At 43.8% G+C, this 21,252-nt stretch overlaps 1 protein-coding gene and 1 long non-coding RNA gene across 3 annotated transcripts in view; both read right to left on the bottom strand.

Moving 5' to 3' along the window:
* Positions 1-82: 82 nt before the first annotated feature.
* Positions 83-4,033, bottom strand: LOC143153344 (uncharacterized). Its single transcript, XR_012993773.1, has 2 exons — positions 4,005-4,033; positions 83-3,421 (listed from the first exon to the last, which is right to left on the bottom strand). It is a non-coding gene; the product is annotated as an uncharacterized LOC143153344 (long non-coding RNA).
* A 5,237-nt stretch (positions 4,034-9,270) lies between these two features.
* The window catches only part of Rsh (Rap GTPase activating protein radish), a 54,074-nt gene continuing 42,092 nt past the window's right edge, over positions 9,271-21,252 (bottom strand). For both annotated transcript variants that reach the window (XM_076324390.1, XM_076324397.1), the window contains exons 12-21: positions 18,172-18,655; positions 17,162-17,558; positions 16,400-16,634; positions 15,638-15,809; positions 15,123-15,362; positions 14,165-14,320; positions 12,624-12,781; positions 11,875-11,984; positions 11,070-11,591; positions 9,271-9,523 (exon numbers count right to left, since the gene is read on the bottom strand). In XM_076324390.1, coding sequence (XP_076180505.1) covers positions 9,371-9,523; positions 11,070-11,591; positions 11,875-11,984; positions 12,624-12,781; positions 14,165-14,320; positions 15,123-15,362; positions 15,638-15,809; positions 16,400-16,634; positions 17,162-17,558; positions 18,172-18,655 — 2,627 coding nt within the window. In that variant the 3' untranslated portion in view covers positions 9,271-9,370. The remainder of the gene's footprint in view (positions 9,524-11,069; positions 11,592-11,874; positions 11,985-12,623; positions 12,782-14,164; positions 14,321-15,122; positions 15,363-15,637; positions 15,810-16,399; positions 16,635-17,161; positions 17,559-18,171; positions 18,656-21,252) is intronic.

Here is a 21,252-nt window from a genome sequence, read left to right as displayed (position 1 = left end):
TTTTTATATTCAACAGTAACATCACAGTAGCTTCATATACAATAAATTTTTTTTTTTTTTTTTTTTTTTTCTTCTTTTCCTCTTGTTCATAATTTCATCTGTCTTTTGTATCCGTTGCCACGGGAGCGTGACACGGCGAGTCCCGAATTTCTTCGTTCGTTAATTTACAAAAATTCGCTAGTGTTCACGCGCGTCAGCGGGACGAAGGAGAGAGAGCCGTGCACACGTTGCGCACGAACGTGCACATAGGGTACTCGTGTATCGCCGCGCGCGAATCGGTACCGCGAATATCATTCGGATCCACGCAGGTGTACGCGCGTGTACACTCGCGAACGTTTCCGATATTTTCAAACGGGTACGATCCGCAAATAATGCGAGCGCAGCGAAAATACGTCCGCGTAGCGAGGACAGATTTGCGAGAATGCACGGGCTGGATCCGAACGATATCCGCTGACTCGTCGCGTAGCTGTCGTTGCTCGCGAAACGGCACGCGATTACGCGGACGATCGACCCGACGAAGTTAATCGGGTGCCTCTTTACGACCATATCGAAACACCCACTCGATTCTTTGAGTATTACCTTATCGACGATAACGGTCAACGGTACCGATCGTTAAACTCCGCGAGTTACTTTTCACACGCACACGCACAACACGAGAAACGAAAGAAAGAAAGAAAGAAAGTAAGAAAAAGAAACGAACACGCCTATGCATGCATACACTACGCACATGTACACACAGTGCGGTCACTATCGGCCACTGTTGATTGTATTCGTGTTCCGCAGACACAACGAGTATCCGGGTGCTTGAGAAACACTCGGTGAACATTAGGCGAGGACTCGGATACCACCCGAAAATGGTAGTTGAACCGCAGCTACGAATCGTGAGTATTATATAAATCATGAACGACTTGATACAATACTCGGAACATGTAACGCGAAAAGTATTACGAATAAAGACTGATACCTGATGTTGTGTGTTGGTTGTGATTATTTGAAAACGTTTCTTCGGTTTGGGTGTTCATTATACGGGGCATCTCGAAATACGTAAATCAAAAATAGTTGTTCGATCGTTCGAATAAACGAATCGAATTTATCGAATTTTTCTCGACTCTTTCGAGTATGATAAAGAGATCGAGAGTTCTCGACAATGCGATATTACTCGACAAAATGGAAAATAATTTAAAGATCTCGACGTATAGTCGACATCGATTTTAAAAAAAAAAAAAGAAAAGAATTTGCATCTCATGTTTCCCGTTCACTTCTTCGAGCGGAGTTTATCCTCTTCCCCGTTTCGCCGCGCATTTTGAGGCACCTTGTATAAAGAATAAAAATCGACGAACAATCGCGAACGTTTCGCGGACAGAATTTTGTTCGCGAGTACTCGAGAGCTCGATTGATCTTCGTTGCTCGAGTGTGCACGCTCAAGACCAACGATCGCGAACGGATACCTGCGAACCGATTAACAATAACAACAACAATGACAATGAGAGACCAATGTCGACGAAGGTCGTCGTCGAAGCTGGCCTTAACAGTGATCAACACAGGCGGATGACAGTATGGGCATCGAACGATGATACAAATATTTAACCCTTTTGCACTTTCGACTCTGTTTTTTGTTCGCATTACGCGAGTTTCGAGTTCGAGATCATCGGTGACCTTGAACGGCCGTTTTATTCTCCCCCGACTGTAGAAACGTTCGATACGTACGCCTGACTCGAAGTGAATGGACCAAAACGATTCGCGGGACAGTATAAAAGTATTAACAAATGAAAGTAGACGAGATGAGATTCCGAGTGTAAATAGAGAATAGATTTAATTACAATATCAAAAATATATATACAGATTCTCGATGGCGCGTTATTCGGTGCACCATCGATCACCCATTACTGTTCATCTCTGTTAAATAAATCGGAGAAAGCAACGTGGCTTTACGGGGGCAAATATTTATATTTCTTTTTTTTTCCTTTTTTAGAAAATTCGGTCACGATCGATTTGCAACCAACATTATCGAAACACCGAGAACGTTCGCGAATCGGGAATAATTGTTGGATTATTTTTCTGTACCGAGTCGCAACACAATGGGTTGCAACGTTTTATTTATTTATTTTTTTTCGTAAAACACCCTGTAGAATAAATCCTCTCTCTCTCTCTCTTTCTCTTTCTCTTTTTCTCTCGGGGCAAGTCTTTTACGTTACGGATATGAAAGTGTACCAACATCGAACAAAGCGAGTTTCGATGAACTGCATCTTCGTAGTCGGTCGACTCGAAAATGGAACTTGATATGTCCACGATTTGATATCTCATTTCGACGTAAGAATGGAAAGTGCAAAGGGTTGAAGATTCTTCGTGCCCGCGACGACGCGTACCCCGTATCGATAACCACGCGAGGATATACGATAGGGGCGTTCTACCCTACGTTATTACAAACACGCGCGCCATTAATCGAATTCCACGACACGGAATCCCGCGATGTACACTCTATACTCGCCGCAGTCCGCCCACGTGGCTCCCAATGGTATTCGTTATAATAATCCTCGTCTTTCTGTGTTGCATTAGTTGTGCACGTGGTATGTGTGTGTCTCTCTCTCTCTCTCTGTGTGTGTGTGTTTGTGTTTGTGTGTAATCGTGTTACGTACGCGCGAGTGTGTACGCCATATATATGTATATATATTTATATACACTACCGTTCGTAAATATTCGACAAGCCCACTATATCAAAAATATACAAAACATCGTTGAAGTAAGATTGTCCGATGTAGCTTCTACCGCTACTTTTTATCTCACACCCTCGTATACAAACAATAATTAACAAAATGCGTATAACGTTCAGTACAGATCGATGTGAATGAGAAAATAATAATTAAAGTAGAGGAAAAATCAACGATTGAGAAATTATAAAAAAAAAAATCTAAAAGCAATGATCTAAAAAACAATTCTATACAGAAACAGTATAGTGAAAATATAGACGAACGAAATATTGAATAATTTTCATCCCTTGGTATCGTTACCGATAGTAATAAATAAATAGTCGTTCCACAGGAACTGCTTAAACCGTTTCAATCCGATTCCAGCAAGTGTCAATGTACTTATGCACGAATGGTAGTGTATATACGTTATATATTTTATATATATATATATTTATATAATCATTTTCTCTGTTTTGTCTTTGCCTAAGGTAGGTCTCTTTTTTTTTTGTTTATATCTCTGTGTGAGTACATCTACGGTTGAACAGTAGTCGGCAATGGCTGGACAGAATCGCGTTCGATGAAAGTTCTCTTTTACGTTCTTCCCTCCTCCTGTCGGTGCAAAGGTGTCGCGAGCCTCGCGATTCGTGTCTTCCTTCAATTTCGATCACGCGTTTCGTAATCCATCGTTGTTTCCCTCTTGCTCGCCTCCTTCGGTGTCGAACAACGCAACTGGACTGTCATCGAGCGTGGACAAAAGAACTCGCTTTGTACATCGGTGCGCACGCATCCGACCGCGACGAGGGGCGGGGCGAGGGTTTGGGTGGGGGTGGACACCACAGGCGTAAGTTTGTACTGACTCGTGGCGTTTCTGTGAATTAAAGTACAGGTTCGCCGCGGGCAGCGTGCACTTTGAGATCGTTCTTGGGAAGTCCGAAGAAAGAATCAATTCGAGAACGAGTGATCTCTCGTCAGAGTTTTTCATTCTCGAGAAATAGACGTTGCAATTGAACCGAGGAAAAAATCGACTCGAGAACGAGTGACCTCTGGACAGAGTTTCTCGTTGCGATCGAACTGGAGAAAAAATCGACTCAAGAACGAGTGACCTCTGGACAGAGTTTTTCATTCTCAAAAAATAGACGTTGCGATCGAACCAAAGAAAAAATCGACTCGAGAACGAGTGACCTCTGAACAGAATTTCTCGAACACCCTGTCGATGGTGTAGTAACAGGTTCGAGCGTATCGCGAGTAACAGTGTTCGTGAAATGAAAAAAAACCTCTGAATTTACATACAATCGTAGGAAACAAAAATCGTGAAACCTTCTTGAGTATTCTTTCCATGGATCGAAGTTCGCAGCTCCTCGATATTACAGGATGTATATCCGAACGTGGTTGCGTGGAAAAATAAAAGCGCGTGTAATTTTAAAAATAACTCTATTAGCGATTTGGTGTATATAATTCATATGATAGGTGTCCGACCCGGGTAAAAAGTATTGATTCCCAAAGTACCGGTTATCGAGTTTCAAATTCCATTATAAATGGAATATAATTTCAAAACTGTAATCTTATCGAAATTACTCGTTGAATTTATCGATGATCCATACAAGATTACAAAAAACACTTGAGAAATCATAGAAATCGATGTTGACTTATTTTCGTTAAAATTTATACAATTATTGAAATTACACCTATCGTAAAATAAAATTCATTCGATAAATCGAATTCGATGATCGGTACTTTGGAAATCGACGAACCGCTTAAAATAATTAAAAAATCTTTGTCCGGTGGATCGAGGAACAACGTTGCGATATTTGTCCAGTTTTGTTAAAATTGCACGCGAGCCTCGTACTCGCGATCCTGTACTTAATTACGCCCCTAAGGTTGCAACGCGCTGCGACATATTGTTTCTCCAGCGTTCCACGGAACCCCGGAAGCGTCTTATAAATCGATACAGCGATCAATCGATTACACTTCGATCACACACTAAAAACATCTACGCTTACACACTGAGTTGGTAGAATTTCGTAGCTACACGCGATCCACGAATCCATTCGTTGCGCGAGCGTGTTTTCCGAAGCTCGTGTACGAACCGGCCGCGATGAAGATCGTTTCGACGATCGAGCGATACTCATCGATCTTCGTTGATCGTGGAGAACACGTGTCGCGGGAAATCTACCGTGGTTCGCACTTACGAAGATGAACGACAACGCGAGAGCACAGCGACGAGAAGATCGAACGTTGATCGTGTCGCGTTCGACGCTCGTCGAGCGTTGCGAAACGCGTGACGTTGCATTCTTCGATCTGTCAACGAATAGTATAGCAGAGACGAGCAAACATTTCGTTGGAACAACGAATGAAAGATTTATTTCGATGGAACCGTCGCGTAGATAAATTTTCAAACGATCGATTGAAATTCTAATTTTTTATTCAACTCTTAACAAATATAAAAGACACGAACGAAATAAAATTCATCGATCGTTGCGAAACGCGTGACGTTACTTTCTTCGATCTGTCAACGAATCGTATAGCAGAGACGAGCAAACATTTCGTTGGAACAACGAATGAAAGACACCGTACGGTGATTTATTTCAATGGAACCGTCACGTAGATAAATTTTCAAACGATCGATTGAAATTCTAATTTTTGATTCAACTTTTAACAAATATAAAAGACACGAACGAAATAAAATTCGTCGATCGTTGCGAAACGCGTGACGTTACTTTCTTCGATCTGTCAACGAATCGTATAGCAGAGACGAGCAAACATTTCGTTGGAACAACGAATGAAAGATTTATTTCGATGGAACTGTCACGTAGATAAATTTTCAAACGATCGATTGAAATTCTAATTTTGTATTCAACTCTTAACAAATATAAAAGACACGAACGAAATAAAATTCGTCGATAGTTTCTGGAAGACTCCCCTCTCTTCAACGATGGAAATTCATATTTTATTCTTCGTTGTGAATTTTTACTCGGATAAGAATTTCAGCCCATTTCTACTGCTTTCGACTAACCTCGATAATGCTACTTCCATCGACCAGCGATGAATTATGCGGTGTCTTGACCATAAACTGCGGATCGCACACAAATAGTGTATCTTTTGAAACTTAACGCTAATAGGTTATAGTTCACGTGGAATTGCATGTACCAGAGAAAAAGTCGTTTCGAAGTGACACGTTATCGTGGATCTATATTGAATTCATAGAAGTAAAATTGAAATACTAAGCACATTGGCAAACGATTACTCGATAATAAGAGCGACGAATTTTCGTACAACAATTTCCACGAAAATAAAATTAAAATCGTCATTGCTGGGTACAGTGTTCTCTCTAAAAGCGAGGGTCGGTAGCGTTCACCGAATAGCGCATTAGGATCGGAGCTGGGCAACATTTTTATCCGGATAAAAGATCCAAATAACGAATGTTCGTTCGTCGAACATAAAAAATATTTCACAATACAGACGCGTGAAAATTGAACCGTCTCGAACGTCATTCGTTCGAATAAAATTTTGCCCGATCGAACATTCCACGTTCGAGTCGCGACAGATCATCGTCCAATCGTTCTCGACGCGATTTCTTTACAAACGTTCATATACAACGACATGTTTTTTTGTTTTTTTTTTTTTGTTTTAAATAATTGTTTTGCTTACGTTTCTTTTACAGCTACACACACGGTTGCAATATTTATTTACCTATTTACTTTGTTAGTTTTTTTCTCTCGTCTCGCGACTCTGCTCGTACGTCACACGGTTTTGTACCTCTCGATTCTACAGGTTCTGTAAAAATATTACAAATAGCCTCTCTCTGTGGTTTTCTCGGTCTAAATCGAGTACGTCGATCCGATTTCGAGCGCTGGCCCGCGGATAGAGGCACAAACATGTATCCGGGTTCACGGAGTGGCATCGAGCGTCGATCTTGCGAGCGACGAGTCTCGGTTGGGGCCGAATGGGATATTGGCGGAGGGGTGGGGGTGGAGTCGGTGGAGGGGGGCGCTTTGTTTCGTCGACTGCGAGACAGTGCGAGAAAAGATCTACTTTTTTCGTCCAGCCGCTTGCCTGAACAATAAGACACTTAACAGTTGGACGATTCCCCGCGACGCGCTCGGGGAATCGACGAGTGTATTTTTATTTATTTACTTATTCGTTAATTTATTTTCATTTTTTTTTCTTTTTCTTCTCCTTTCTTTCTTTCCTTTCTTTTTTTTTTTATTCTTAATCGTTTTATTTCCCTTGTCGAGTGGTCGTCTCGCGTTCGCTTGCTGTCCAATGAACGCGCGGCGTCTCCACGACAGGTCCAGCGTGTACAACGGAACGCAAATACGATCGAGGGGTACCGGAAACGCGCGTCGTGTCGCCGATGGACGATCGTGTAAAAAATATCTCTTTATCTTGGAACTTTCGAGAAGAGTCGTTTCGAAGGTGGATTGATGGAGAGGGCCGTAGAGTAAAGACGAGCGACAGTGAAAAGCGACAGAGGGTAAAAGACAGTGGTGGACGAAAATCAGCCTCTTCAGTGTGTGTGTGTTTACGACGAGATCGCGTTAGTATTTCTTTTTTTTTTGTTTCTTCGTTAGTTTTTGGTTTTCGTTCTGTTTTTTTTTTTTTTTTTTTGCCGTGAAAATGCAGTCAATGAAACTCGGGAGCCAGGCCAGTCTGAATCGTCGAGGCGAGCTCGATCGTGTTGCGGAGAGAACGAGCTTGTCCCGATAAAATACGCGTCGATTCCAATTCCGTGCACGATCTACGGGCGTTGAGTTTTGTTTTTTGGTTTTTCTTCTTTCTTTTCTTTTCGTAGAAATTGCAAACACGCCGCGTAGATGCGAGTTCCCGCGGCGAACAGAGGAAACATCAAATCATATCATCCGAATCGATCGAACGAAACTGTTCGCTTCCGTTTGTTCGTTCTCGTTTATGCTCCGTTTATACCTTTCCTTTCGTAATGATCTTTTAAAAACGAGGATACCCCTGTCGGGAGAAAATGTCATCTTCCTTCTTCTTTTTTTTTTGCTTCTTCTTATTCTTCTTCCCTTCGTCGTGACAATAATCCCGTTCCAGCCTGTTCTCGTGAATTTTTAGAATTTCTGCCTTAGAGTATTGAAGATACAAAAACTACGATAGAAAACAGAACAGACTTCGAATACTTATTTTTTTTCATTTTTGTTTGTTTCAGTTTGTCTCGCCCACTTCGTCGTTTAAATTCCACATTCAACATCAACATCATTTTTTGTTATTATTATTACTATCGTTTATTTATTATCCTTACGCGCCTAATTTATTTAGTATTATTGTTATTATTAGCGTCGCCCTTACACGTATATGTATATGTATAGTTAAATTCATTTCAAGCTTACCAAGTAGTTAATCTTTACGTTTATCGTATTTATTATTAGCGTTTCTCTTTCTTCATATTTGTTTTTTTTTTTTCCTTTTTTTTTTTTTACTTTTGTTCTTCTTTATGATACAGATTGTCATGTTCGGCATCTTCGTTGCCGTGAAAATTCCTCAGCCTCGGATACAAGCTACTTCTCCCTCTCTCTTTCTCTTTAGTTTCTCTTAAACGCGACTCACGATGGATCTTCTCTCTCTTTCTCTCTCTTTTTTTCTTTTTTTTCCTCATACTCCTGACCACGACAAAATAACAGCGATTACGCGCCTTCTTTCCGGTGCACCGATTGGTTGGACACTGTTTCAGCATCGACCTGCAATCCTCGATTCGTTCTCTTCGTCCAATCTACTCGAATCCCTTCGAAATCTCGATGTCTCACTTCAGAGAACGATCCACACGTTTCTCCCTCTTATTTTTAGAACGATATGAAATTTGTGCATTACTTTTCCCATGTTGGTGTTCTTCTTACCGACGAACGAAACTAAGAGTCCAATCCCGCGTTCAATACTCTGAAAATCGATACAATTCCCCTGATCGATCGAACCTCTCTTCGTATCTAACTCTCTCTCTCTCTCTTCAATCGTACAGAATCTTCGAAGCATCGAAGTCACCTAAATCCTTCATCTTTTACGTCTTTCAAAGGAAACCGATCACCTTTCTTCTCCACCTGTTTCTCGATCCTCGTCCAGAGTCTCCGGACCGATGTAACCGAGTACAGGTTGCTCTTATCGTAGAGATTCTTCTATCACGAACTAGACGTTTCTATCTCGTGCGAATAGACGTAATTTCTCTCAAAATTTCTCTTGTAAATCAGCGACAGATCCCAGTGGTCTCTTACAGCTCAACATCGTTAGGCTTCGCGACGACGAAACTCGAAACATCCGATCGAATCTCTTCCTCTCATCGAAGAACAGTGTCTGACTCGTCGTACGATCGCTACGAGCGAGTTTTCCGCGGATGGGTGACACCGGTGGGAAATTTCATCTCGCGAGATGGACGATGTGTACAACATCCCCTGCAATCCATCATAATTCTCGACGCGTGTTCCGGGGGTAGTTGATTACACCCTCGAGTTGAGTTTCCCTCCCACTCGATGCTTTAATCGCGGAACACTCCACGAAGTAGCGGGAATATTCGCGTGACGCGATCGACGACAAGATCGTGGCCGAGTTTTGTTGTTTCTATCGTTTGGAAAAGTAGAGTCACCCTCGTTTCACGGTGACCGCGTGATCGGAGAGTCGAATCGCTCTCTTGATACTTTTTTTTTTACGGGCGAAGGGAAACCCTGCACGAAAATCGTTTACATCCCGCAGTCGAAGCTCTCCTGGTTCTGCACTTTCTTCTGGTAAGACTCCAAATAGGTCTCGACGTTCTTGTAGATGCCAGAGTTCGCTTGGTACATCAGCGTCTCGAGGATCCTTTCGTTTCTGATCGCTTTCGATGGTAAAACGATCTGGAAAATAACAACGTAAGAATTTTTCTTTCACGTCCACTGTTGGACGAGGAAACCTTCGAGCAGCTTCGCGGAAGATTGAAATTATCGCTTTCGATTATTTCCGACACATCGAACGCGTCGTGTCGCGAAATATCAACTCGAAATTAATTCCAAAGAATTTGAATATTTTTTTAAACGTTCCAATATTTTCCCCTTAATTACAATTTCTTTCGTGTAATACGTGTCTTCAAGGATAGTACACGCTCGAAGAAACCTAGCTAGCAAACCCATATGCCTCGAGGATCAGTAGGAGGATCAGTAACAAGGTCTGGAAATTTTTAAATAAAATATTTTTAAGTCCGTACGTTCTTAAATTACTTTCAGAAAGTATGAAAAAAAAGAAAGTCCATAGACAAGGTATTTTGGCGGCGGTTTAAAGATGTTTAAGATAGGAGAGAACGGAAATAGGAAAAGGAAGTGGGGATAAGCGTTTCATCCCGGGCCTGCTAGTGGACTCGTCAGTAAGGCATCCTAGCAGGCCCTGCCTTATACGCCGGGACATTGGAAGATCGGTAAGAGGTCGTATATATACCGATCGGAGCAGGTACGGGAACTTGCGGGAAACGGTTGGTGGTGAGTTTCCCTCTGGTGGCAAGCGTGGGTAGTGCCGCCACATAACCCCCTTGCCAGTGGTAAACGATACTTTGAAGTTCCGTCCTGATGTCCCAGTGGCGTAGGTATTTGTTCCGTTGGTCGGTGGCACAACAGGCACAGGAGGAGGTTGTCCAGAGCGGTGGAAGAGAAGAATGCTTCTTTTTCGTAGTAAGGCCCAGCTGCTGTCGATTGCGGAATACGCGTGGCGAGCATCGTTTGCTCAAGCCGCGTTTTCGCTTGTTGTCCGACGTTGATGCGTGCGCGTACCAGTATTTATGAAACGCATCGGTGTGGTCGGTGAATAATGTCGACAAGCTGCCTGCTGTCCTCCTGGGGTTGATCCTGATGGTTAGCCGGGAGTATAGCGTTCGTGTCGTCGCTGGCAGGTCGAGGAGTCAACCCTCGGAGAGGGGGATTTACGAAAAATCGGCCTTTACGTTGCGTTCCTTCCATCGTCTTGTGCTGCACCTGTACTGCTGCTGTGCTGTTGTCCAGAAGGTTGCGTGTTGCTAGACGGGGTCACCACTTTGGCGGCTCTAAATTAAAGTATGTGAGGAAGGAGCGAACGGAAAATATAAGGAAGTGGGGATAAGCGTTTCATCCCGGGCCTGCTAGTGGACTCGTCAGTAAGGCATCCTAGCAGGCCCTGCCTTATACGCCGGGACATTGGAAGATCGGTAAGAGGTCGTATATATACCGATCGGAGCAGGTACGGGAACTTGCGGGAAACGGTTGGTGGTGAGTTTCCCTCTGGTGGCAAGCGTGGGTAGTGCCGCCACAGTATTATCGTCTTCAATAGTAAGAAGTCAATAATCAATCGACTCCATATTGACTTCTTTGGATATATGGAACAATATACTCGTCTCTCGAGCAACAATTTCTTCCTCCGCGTACGTCTCTAAACGCTCACCCGTATGAGCTCCTGTGGCGTTATCCTGTAGAGCTTGAGGTCTCTGCTGAGCCTCTCCATGATGCACTTGAACTCGACCTTGGCGTCCACCTTGGTCGACTTGGTCTTGATCCTGTGCTTCGCCCAGTTGAGCATCGCCTCGAATTTATCGATCTCGCCGACCTCGAGGCCCCTGCACATGATCATCTGCACCATGGACTCGCTCAGGGTGAGGAAACCAGGGTTGTGGAACAATTGATACGCCCGCGTCTCGACGAAGGCGAGGATCATGTTCACCAGCTCGGAGGCGGACGTGTAACGCCAACAGTAGTTCTCCAGGGTGCAGAGCATCACGCAGACGATCTCGATACGGAGGAACTGTTTCGCGTGATGGAAACACGCCTGTAGAAGGTCCGGCAGATCGTAGTGCTCGGCTGCACAGATCAGGCCCGGTATGTTGCTGCAGGTGAGAGAACAGGAGCCTGTGTGGAGGTAATCGAGGAGGATCCTGAACGTCTCTGGGTCGAACTCGATGATGTCGAACTGTGGAGAAAGAGGACACCATTAAACGCAGGAAATGGAATTACAGAGAAGTGGGTTACATTATCTCTTGGGTGGATCAACGAATCGTAGGCGTGCATTTGGTTGTCAAGGTGATGTTCAAGAATTGGTAGATTAGAGAACATTGATGTGGTAATTAGATAGCGTAGAGTAGTCAGAGATTATCGTACTTGGTACGAAACTGTATTTAGGAGCAATTTTGTGGAGTTCTACACTCGTTGTACAAACCTGTTTGTATATGAAAATTAACCAGCGTATTATTTACCTCGGTTTGGGCTAATTTCGCACTGTCAACCTTCTGCGAGTCCGCGAAAACGCTGAGTCTAGGCACCGCCAATTGTTGAGCAGCCTTCTCCTTCTCCTTCGCCTCTTTGTCTACGACAGAAGAATATTTTATTTTTTACTAAAGAATAGCCCGAAAGAAGCATTCACGAAAACGGTTTGCATGTTTTTAAGTAGGACAATCTTTCTTCGTATTTCGTTACAATCGAATCTCCAGTTCTTTAAACTTGGATTTAATGAGTCCAATGAAGAAGAGGTCTTAGACAATGGTGGAGAATAAATAATGTATATAACGTTGTTAAACATCTGTGGAAAATTACGTAGATTTCAGACACTTCTAGAACGTTAATAACAGATCGTGAACAATGACGCAGAATATATTCAATATTTCTGAGAAAGTAAAAATTCTATACAGATCAGAAACCGTGCACCTTATTGGACAACTCGGTATACTAGCTTGCTCGATAAGTTTGTAATTTTGTTCATTATAAAACATACTATTACACTTCATCTGAACAACAGTAATTATACGAACGAGTCGACAGATCTACACGAAACTTCACACACGTTCATCGAACAGTAGTGTAATCTTTCGAAAAATAAAACAACGAAGATAAACTAAAATCCATTTCTTATCGAACGACGAAACTTATCGAGCAACCTGTCACAGACCCTGGAGATCGTCTCGAAACCTCTTCAGGATCTCTTTGTGGCCTCTATTATGAAACTTACTGCTGCAATCCTGCGAGCTGGCCCAGCGTTTTCGGTCCTCGCTCTGCAACGTGTTCCCGCCGCCATGTTTCCTGATGCTTCTGCCCCAGCCAATGGTGATCGTGCCAAGCCTCGAGAACGCGCGTTTCACCATCGGCGACGAGGGCACGCTTTTGGGTCTAAACAGGTCAGAGCCAGTATCTCACAGAAACCGCAGAGCGGCACCTCAAGGTACGGAGGAGGGAGTTGTATTTTATCGAGGGACGGAGCGAGGTTAGGAACGTTCCTTTAACGAGGAGCAGACAGAGAGAGAGTACGGAGCTTCGAGGAATCGGGTTCACACAGGTGGTTAGGTTGTTTTTGGACACTGTACGTATCGAAATGGAGAGACGAATACGAGACAACGACGAAAGCTCCGCCCCCACCCCCCACTCTTGGTTCATGTCGCGTGGATGTATACAGGGTGTTTGTAAATTGTGTTCGAAACAATTATTGATCGTTTCGAACGACATACGTTTACAGACAACCGATATAAAAAAGAATCGATCACGAGTTTCGTGTAAATTGGAACTCGCTTCGAATTAAGTTTGTTGTGTGTTGCTTTGTCGAATCGAAATCGTTGCGACGAGAAGTTTCGATCGAGGGATCGTTCGAGATTGAAAAAGAAGAAAAGAAAAAAAAGAATAGGCAAAGATTAAGAAAAGAAATCGAAATCGACCGTCCGGCCCGCGAAGGCGGGAGATACTCGACACGGTTGGTGTGATTTCGATCGAGCTTGCAGTGTTTCGTTTTGTTCCCCCGCGAGAACGAGAAGAAGAAACGAAAAAAAAAAAAAAAAAAAGAAACAGTGTGCATGCCACATACGTCATTCACAAGAAACGAGACAATCGAGTTACACGGGCGACGGGTCCGTTTGTCGGTAATCGGCGAAAGAAGTTGAACACCGGAAGTCGGTTCTGTGAAAATAATCATGCGGTGCTGTGAGGATAGGAGACATGGAAGTGCCATAAAAGATACACATAATTACGTATAAGTATACAATTATAAAAATACATTCGACAACGACATCGCAGGCAATGAGTCTCACCCGTTAGATCAAGTTCCAACGTTAAATCCACTTGGTTATTTCGTTCAATTTCTTTAACCCATTTACGGCATTCGAGAAGCTCGAGGATTCATCGAACCAAGCTACGCGCTTCTTTTGCGTGAAAATGGTTGCAAAGATTTCTTTTCGTTCGAGAAACGAAAGAAAGGAAAGAGATTGTCGGATGAGTTTGTTCGTAAATTTCGATTGAACCAGTCGTAGAAACGGTACCGTGAGAAATCGATGTTTCGTGACACGAGGTAAGAACGATATCGAGTCACGAAAGATTGACAGCGCCAGAAATGGGTTAACCTATTCGTAGCATTGGCGTAGAAATATTGTTAATCGAATATCGAGCGGGACGTGTTTCGATAATTTCATTTCGCTCGCAAGTCTCGCGATTCGAATTTGAAACTCGCTCTCCGGACGATGATAGATCCACGTTTCCGTCGGTAATAATGATCATCGAGATACGAACCTTGGGGTCTCCATGTCTGGAACTTGAAGGAAGTTGGAGTTTCGCGGTTTTTGCGGGCTCAGCAAGGTGGGCGCTGGTCTGGCGAGTAGTTCAGCGACTGGTACCTGAGGACTTCCGAAACCGGCTTGGATTCCGTACAGCATTTCTTGAAACACTCTGGAACGAGCGAACAGGTCTTTAGAATTGTTTACAATTCGTCTAACGATTACAAACGCGCGAGTATTTACAACAAAAGTGTCTCGAGTATCGTTGCTATCCGAATGGCTCGATTTTGCAAAAGTTTTCGAATCAAATTAATATTTTCGACGCGGTAAAATAATTGAAAAAGGATCCGTATCGGTAGTGAAAAGAAACTCTTGCGTAGGAATCAGGGAATTAGAACGTAATTGAAATTAAACTTACAGAGGATGTTCCTTGAGTTAATTATACGACAGAAAGCAGTGGGAAATAGTTCACTTGAAAAGTTTTCGGTAATGTTCTTTAACCGTTTCAAATTATTCGAATCGAGTTAGCTAAACGTTTCTCTCTTTTGAGCCAGTTTTGGTTGATGAAACGTTAAGTAACTTTAATAGGAAATTACTTAGCGTATAATTTAAACTACGAGTCAAACAAAGAACCGACTTGGTGGGAGAAGTTCCACGAACAAGATCTTCCGCTCTGTTATTTACAGCTGGTATTAAAAACATTCGATCGTTTTTGGCATTCGTGGTTGCACGAAAAAATTGTCGATATTTTACAAATTTTACCATCCAATTACCGTACACTTCGCGTATTAGAAATCTTCGAGAAATGACGATCGAACGAGAGTTGTTCCAATTTCGAGCCTACTCGCGAGACGTTCGTTCCCATCGCTAGTCACCCGAACAGAACAGGGAGGCAAATACTGTCAGGACGAGTGGCGAGGGATCGACCAAGTCGATTCAGTCTTCGTCCAGACGGTAATTCTTTGAATGATCACCTGCTCCTGACCGCCAGGATCGCTCTAACGCCTATGAACCTGACTTTTTGCTTCTGCTGACCGGGTACCAAGAAAGAAACGTCGAACAGGTTCGCGTTCACCGACGCGTTTTCCTGATTGTTCAGGAACACTCTCGTGAAATCCTTGGCAAGCTGATCGTAATCCTCGAATTGATCCCTGACCGAATCCAATAGGGGCGAGGACGGTCTCATGTGACCGATCGGTCTCCAGGAACCGCGTCTGAAAGTGAATATTTAATTTTAATAAAAAATTAATAAATTAAATATTTTTATCTGATAAATATTTAATTACAAATCGTTAATTTACGAAATAAATACCACGAGTGTACACAAACATGAGATGTTTCTCTATCTCGAAAATAGTTTCTTTTCTTTTTTTTTTTTAATAGAGAATCGCTCAATTTCCACGAAACAATTTTCATCGAATAGCAATCGTACGTTTACGATCAACGTTACGTTTATTATACACCGAATCGTGTACGGGAGTAACTTTACCTGTATGGTTTCGGAATCTGTCCTGTCTCGACGTGATTACGTAAATTGCCCACGATCTCTTTCAACATTTGGCCTCTCGTTCTCTCTTGCATCCTTGCGAATTTCGGCGCCGAATAGCTCGCCCTCTCCCCGTTCACGATCTTCGTTAGTATCCATTCGCGAAACATCGGGCCTGTGGACACGTGAACGAGTAAGTACACCTACAGGTTTACGCGAGGAGGCGGAGACTAGAGCGGCCGGAGGGAGGGGCTAGCGGAACGGTGTGGAGGTGGTAGCGTAACACTATGGAGGGGATAGCCCATCGGTGGCCTTCAGCGGTCAATCGAGTTCGCTTCAACCTGTACGTAGGTAGTATGTACATCGTCGAAGATCTCGCACGAATCGAACAACGTTGTTCTTCGTGTATTTGAAAACTTTGGAAGACTCTCCAAAGCTTTTCCACTGACGCTGACAGAGAAAGAATTTACAAGTGATTTTAATTTTATTGAGAAAGAAATACGTTCGATCGTTAGAATTTTTTACAGAGATTTCGCAGGCAAAGATATAAGTCGAAAATAGAAAGATATTCCTGAAAGAACAGTCTGCACTTTTATTATTTTCTCGGTGAATTCTTTTCAGTAATTTTCGTAACAGTTGTCACCTGTTGCGTACCGCGTAAAACGAAACGCTACGTTGAATTACGATAGATTGGAGAGAATTCTCGAAAAAAGGGGGAGGAAACGCGAGGGAAGAAAACTTACGTCAGAACGACGGTGTCGTTACCTTTCTCGAAGACGTTTTGCTCCCAAAGGTAGGGCTTGTAGGCTCCGACTTCGTCCCTCGTAACGACAGACACTTCGTACCTTGTGATTTTCCTTTTTATACGCGGACTGACTCGCACCAAAATGAACGTGTGCAGGAAATGCGATCTTATGCAAGCCGGGCTGAATGCAGTGTTATCGGCTTCCAGGAACACGACGCACACTATGTCGTTGCCGATGTGTCTCTTCCGTTGGACCTGTGTAACGCGAAATTGTTTCTCCTTGTTACATCCGTACATCGTCAAAATGAAACTTTAGACCGTTAATATCGTCGTTTCGTGTCGAATTATGCGATCGAGCACCGATGTATATTATTCGAAATATCCGAGATCGAGGGAGAATTTGATTAAAAAATTTGTTCACTCACAATGTCGACCTTGACATCAATTTATTATCGCACGTTAATGTCCAGTGTTTAATCAGGTAATTAAATTTCACGAGCCGAGTATTCTTTCAACGATGCAAATAATTTACACTTATCGGGATCTACGAAATTGATAGTTTGTTAAAAAGAGATACTCTTGAATGGAGAAATCTTGGAATAGATATTGACAACTCTAAGAACATAGAACTCGAAACAAGAGCCAAAGACACCTTTATTCTCGTTTCGATCGACTTTTCTATAATTCGACGAACGAAACTGGCCACAATAACGGGACGATAATTATCAGTCGTTTCGATCGATTATCGCAACCTTTTGCCAAAAATGTTGCGTGAACTTTACCTTTTGGGAATCGTTCTGCTCGTAAGGCAGCCACGTGGACACGTGGAACATGATCTCGATGCTCCTCCAGATGGTGAAGATCGAGTACAGGCCCGTCAGGTCGTGGATGGTGTCCAAGCCGCCCTTGTACTTGTCGAAGCCCTTCAGTCGGACCTTGTCGCCGAGAATTTGAAGGAATTCCTCGAAGAGAGGCGAGTTCTCGTTGTTGGCGAGTATCTCCTCCTCGGTGTACTGGCCCTCTTGAACGAATATCACTCCGACCTTCACTTCCGACTTTATGAACACCTGATCCAGTTTGAGCAACTCCTCCTGGGTGTCCTGTAGCTGACCCAACGTCAGGGGCGGGCTCACGTTCACTTCTTTACCAAGACTGCGAACAACTTCCTCGCGATTGTATCTAAAACGAAGGATGAAATTGAGGATAATTTTATTTTTCTCCGTTTCAAATAAACAACACGCGTAAAAAGTGTCCACACTCTCTCTCTGTATTTTCACACATTGATCTTCACGATCAACGTACCACTTTTTCCAAGATATTTCCTGCAAGGTGTAAAAGAACTTGGCTCTTTCCTTCGATAAATTAAAGCAAACAATCTTTACCTCGAGAGGATTAAAAGTTCAAAGAAAGCTATAAACTATCGAACGTTCGAACAACCGGACTGCGCAGAGTCTCATTTCGGTACCGAGCGAGAGCGGAGAGGCGTGTCTTCTTCCCCTTCTACTTCAGTCGCGTTCGGTGGGGGAAGCGCTCCGCCCTCGGAACCTTCTCCGCGCAATTCGATTGGCCGAAACTTTGACGATCTTTTACGAGGACGTCTTACATCCGCGATATACGGTTCTTTTTCGACTTTTTATCCTCTGGTCGCGTAGAGCGTGCTAAATACAAAAAAAAAGAAAAAAAAACAAACAAACGTCAATCATCGAGTTCGCGAGAGATTCGAGGCTAAAGGTTTGTAAGAGGCTAATATTTGTTCTAGGTCGTGTGGAACACGAGGGAAATTTCCAAGTACCGGTCAGCGAAGACGCAGCTGGCGGGGATCAGTCCGTGAACGGTGTAGCTGACGGCCCTGACGAGGATCCTAAATTGATCCCGGCCATTCAGCGTTTCCTGTTTAATGCTCAGTATCACCGGCCCGAGGTCCTCGTCCTCGGTGAAGTAGTTCCAGTGCTCCCTCTGGTAAAAGTATTTCTCGTAGGTCTCCTGCTCGACGGACGTGAGCTCGAATCCCTGGTTCTTCTCCCATTGCTCCTCTATGGTGGTCTTCTTGCGCGGCACCTCGTCGATCTCCAGCTCGTTCTCCTCGTAGAAGCAATAATTGTTGTCCTGTGGTCTCAGCACCGGTTCCGGTTGGTCCTCGGCCTGTTCGGGATCGGTCGCGTCACCGCTCTCGCTCTCGTCCCAGATCGTGTCTGACATGATCCTCTGTCTCGAGCACTCGATCCAGTAGCCGGGCGTTGGCACCAGGTTGTGCGGGAACTCGGTGCAGAATTCATCTGCAACGCAAATCGTAACGGAGTGGTTTTAAAGGATACCGTGTCGTCCCCACGTTGACGATTTTCTAGCAAAGAGATAACCTTGAAAACTGAAACAACCTCCGATATCAACTATCAGAAGCTTCCAAGAGTCAAAGGAAAAGTTTCGGTAGCAAGTTGATAGGGAGGAAGGTTCGCGAATTCGAAGATGACGAGTCGAGGACAATCGATCTCGATCCTCGACAATTGTGTTAATTAGAATCCGTTGTATTGTCCATCGAAGTCTAGTCTTTCGTCAAGTGCCCCCTCCCAACCCCGTAAGACAACCCTCGGGATGTTCCACGGGCGCGGAATCATCTTCGCCGCTTTTTTTTTTTTTTTTTTCTTGAAACAAGAACGTCGAGTCGGAAGTGTCCTCGAGTCGAAGCGTTTGTTTGGCCCTGCGTAGAGGTAAGGGGGCAGGGGGACAAATCACTGAAGCCTCCCCCGGTTCTCGAAATCATTAAGGGAGGAATCCGATCCGTCTTGAGGAGGACTCGAGGTCGTCGTCGTGTACGAATCCCGGGTGGTATACGAGAGTCTTTCCAGAGACTTTTTTCTTTCTTTTTCTCTTGTCTCTTTTTTCTCTCTCTTTCTCTCTCGCCGTGCAACGAGACTCTCCGAGGTCCACTTAGGCACGTATCGTCCCCGATAATGCGTTTCGCCCTTGTCCTCGTGCCGTGACAACCACCCCCTCCCCGTCATCGATCCGCCCTTCGACCCTTCGTGTTTTTCTTCAGCCCTCGCGGCCGAGCGTCGACGATACCGCGGTCGATTCACTGTAAGGTAGAACACCAAACTGTTTACAGACAGGCTTGGTATTCGAACTTAAAGTGAACCGGCCGCGGTGCACCCCTGACTCCAAACTCCGTCTTTCCAACCCTCTAATCTCGGCTCCCTCTCGAAGCCGGAACTAATGGCCTATAGTGCTCCGTAAATTCGATCGTCGATATCGAGGGGACGAAGAGGGGACGGAGGTGGCGTTCCAGTTTCCCCTTGGCCCCCTCCAATCCCCGGAAATGCGACCGGGGATCGCGGGATTCCCCTCGTCGCGATAAAATAACGAAGACCGCGTATCCGATTGAGGCCCAACCACGCCATTGGACACCATCGAAGGCCTTCGGTACCATTGGGGATGTCGTGACGCGAGCTTCTACGATTTTCAATCTTTCCACTCGATTTTCTTTTCTTTTTCATTTTTTTTCCTTTTTTTTTTCTTTTTTTTTTTTTGATTTTTCAAAGACTCATGATTGTCTCGTCTTTGGTGCAGAGGGTTTCTTAGCTTCTCTTGTCGGTTGACGTGGTAATTATTACTTCGATGAGATTCTTGGAATTCGTTAAATGAAAGATGACTCGATGGATCGTTGCTACAGTCGGAACATTAATCGCTGGACGTTCAAGGTCACTCGACAATGAGAACTTACTGTGGTAATTTGTTTGTCTGTGTACGACAGAACAGTATTTGTGAAGTTCTCGCAGAAGAGAGGGATACAACGGTGGGTGACCTTGAACGGTCAGATGTTTCTGTTCCGACTATACAATCAGTGATTTACATAGAGAAATGGGGTGCTTGATCGCAGATGAAAGTCTTTGGAAGCGAATTGCACTTCTTTTTACGGTGAGTAGTTTTATTAGACGATCGGTGTACATTTTCCGGAAGATGTTCTGTTGCTTTGGAACAGTGAACATGACTCAAAGTTGTCTCAACGTGGCCACACTGGGAGATCGTTAACGGTTGTGTGAATTATCTTCGGTTCGAATCTGTAGAGCTTCTTAGCGGCAAGGTGAGATCCCATTGTTTTTAAATATTTTACAGATTCGACTCTCGCTCGTATTTGTAATTCGTTTAATCGTTGGGCCACTCTCGTGTTCGCAGACCTTGTCCTCTGACTCGGTTGCCTCGTTCATCGAGGTACAATTTATTCAAACGATCTTCGAATTTTAGATTTTCGTTCCTCGCGTTCAGTTCGGTTTTAGCTTCTTTTTTCTAGGTAACCAATGACGTTCCATCGAATGAAACGAAACATTGCCTACGCGCAATACAGATCTACAGTGCAAACGAATCGAAATGAAAAATTTGGCAATATTTCGTTCAGAAACTCGAAATTCCCATACTACGACAATAATAAAAACTCGAAACTCCGATACTGTGACAACAATAAAAACTCGAAACATGAAATCACTCGAGGACGCATAATTTGTTTATTCGACGGGACGCCCCGGTAACGCAAAACACGTTTTAATTGCTTAAGCGAGTTCGGTGCTGCAAAACATGTTTATTCGATGAAACCCCTCCGTAAAGCAAAACATGTATAATTGCTTAAGTGACTTGAGAATGCGAAACACATTTATTCGTTTCGCGCGCGCCTTCCAGCGATGGCGGGACACTTTGCGATCGCGGCAAGCGGTAAACGCATTAGCCACGGTAAAAGATTTCCTCAAAAGTTGACAAATGTAAAGAGAAATCTCATCTTCCTTTTAACCGTAATTTTGAATCACAAAACCCATTAAATTCGCCAGCTTGACGTTACCTTTCGCGTTAGTTTGAAAATTCTTACTAAAAAGAAAAGAAAAAAAGA

This window comes from Ptiloglossa arizonensis, chromosome 1, assembly GCF_051014685.1.
Source record: "Ptiloglossa arizonensis isolate GNS036 chromosome 1, iyPtiAriz1_principal, whole genome shotgun sequence".
NCBI classification, from domain to species: domain Eukaryota; kingdom Metazoa; phylum Arthropoda; class Insecta; order Hymenoptera; family Colletidae; genus Ptiloglossa; species Ptiloglossa arizonensis.
This window is presented reverse-complemented; position numbering and strand designations above follow the sequence as displayed.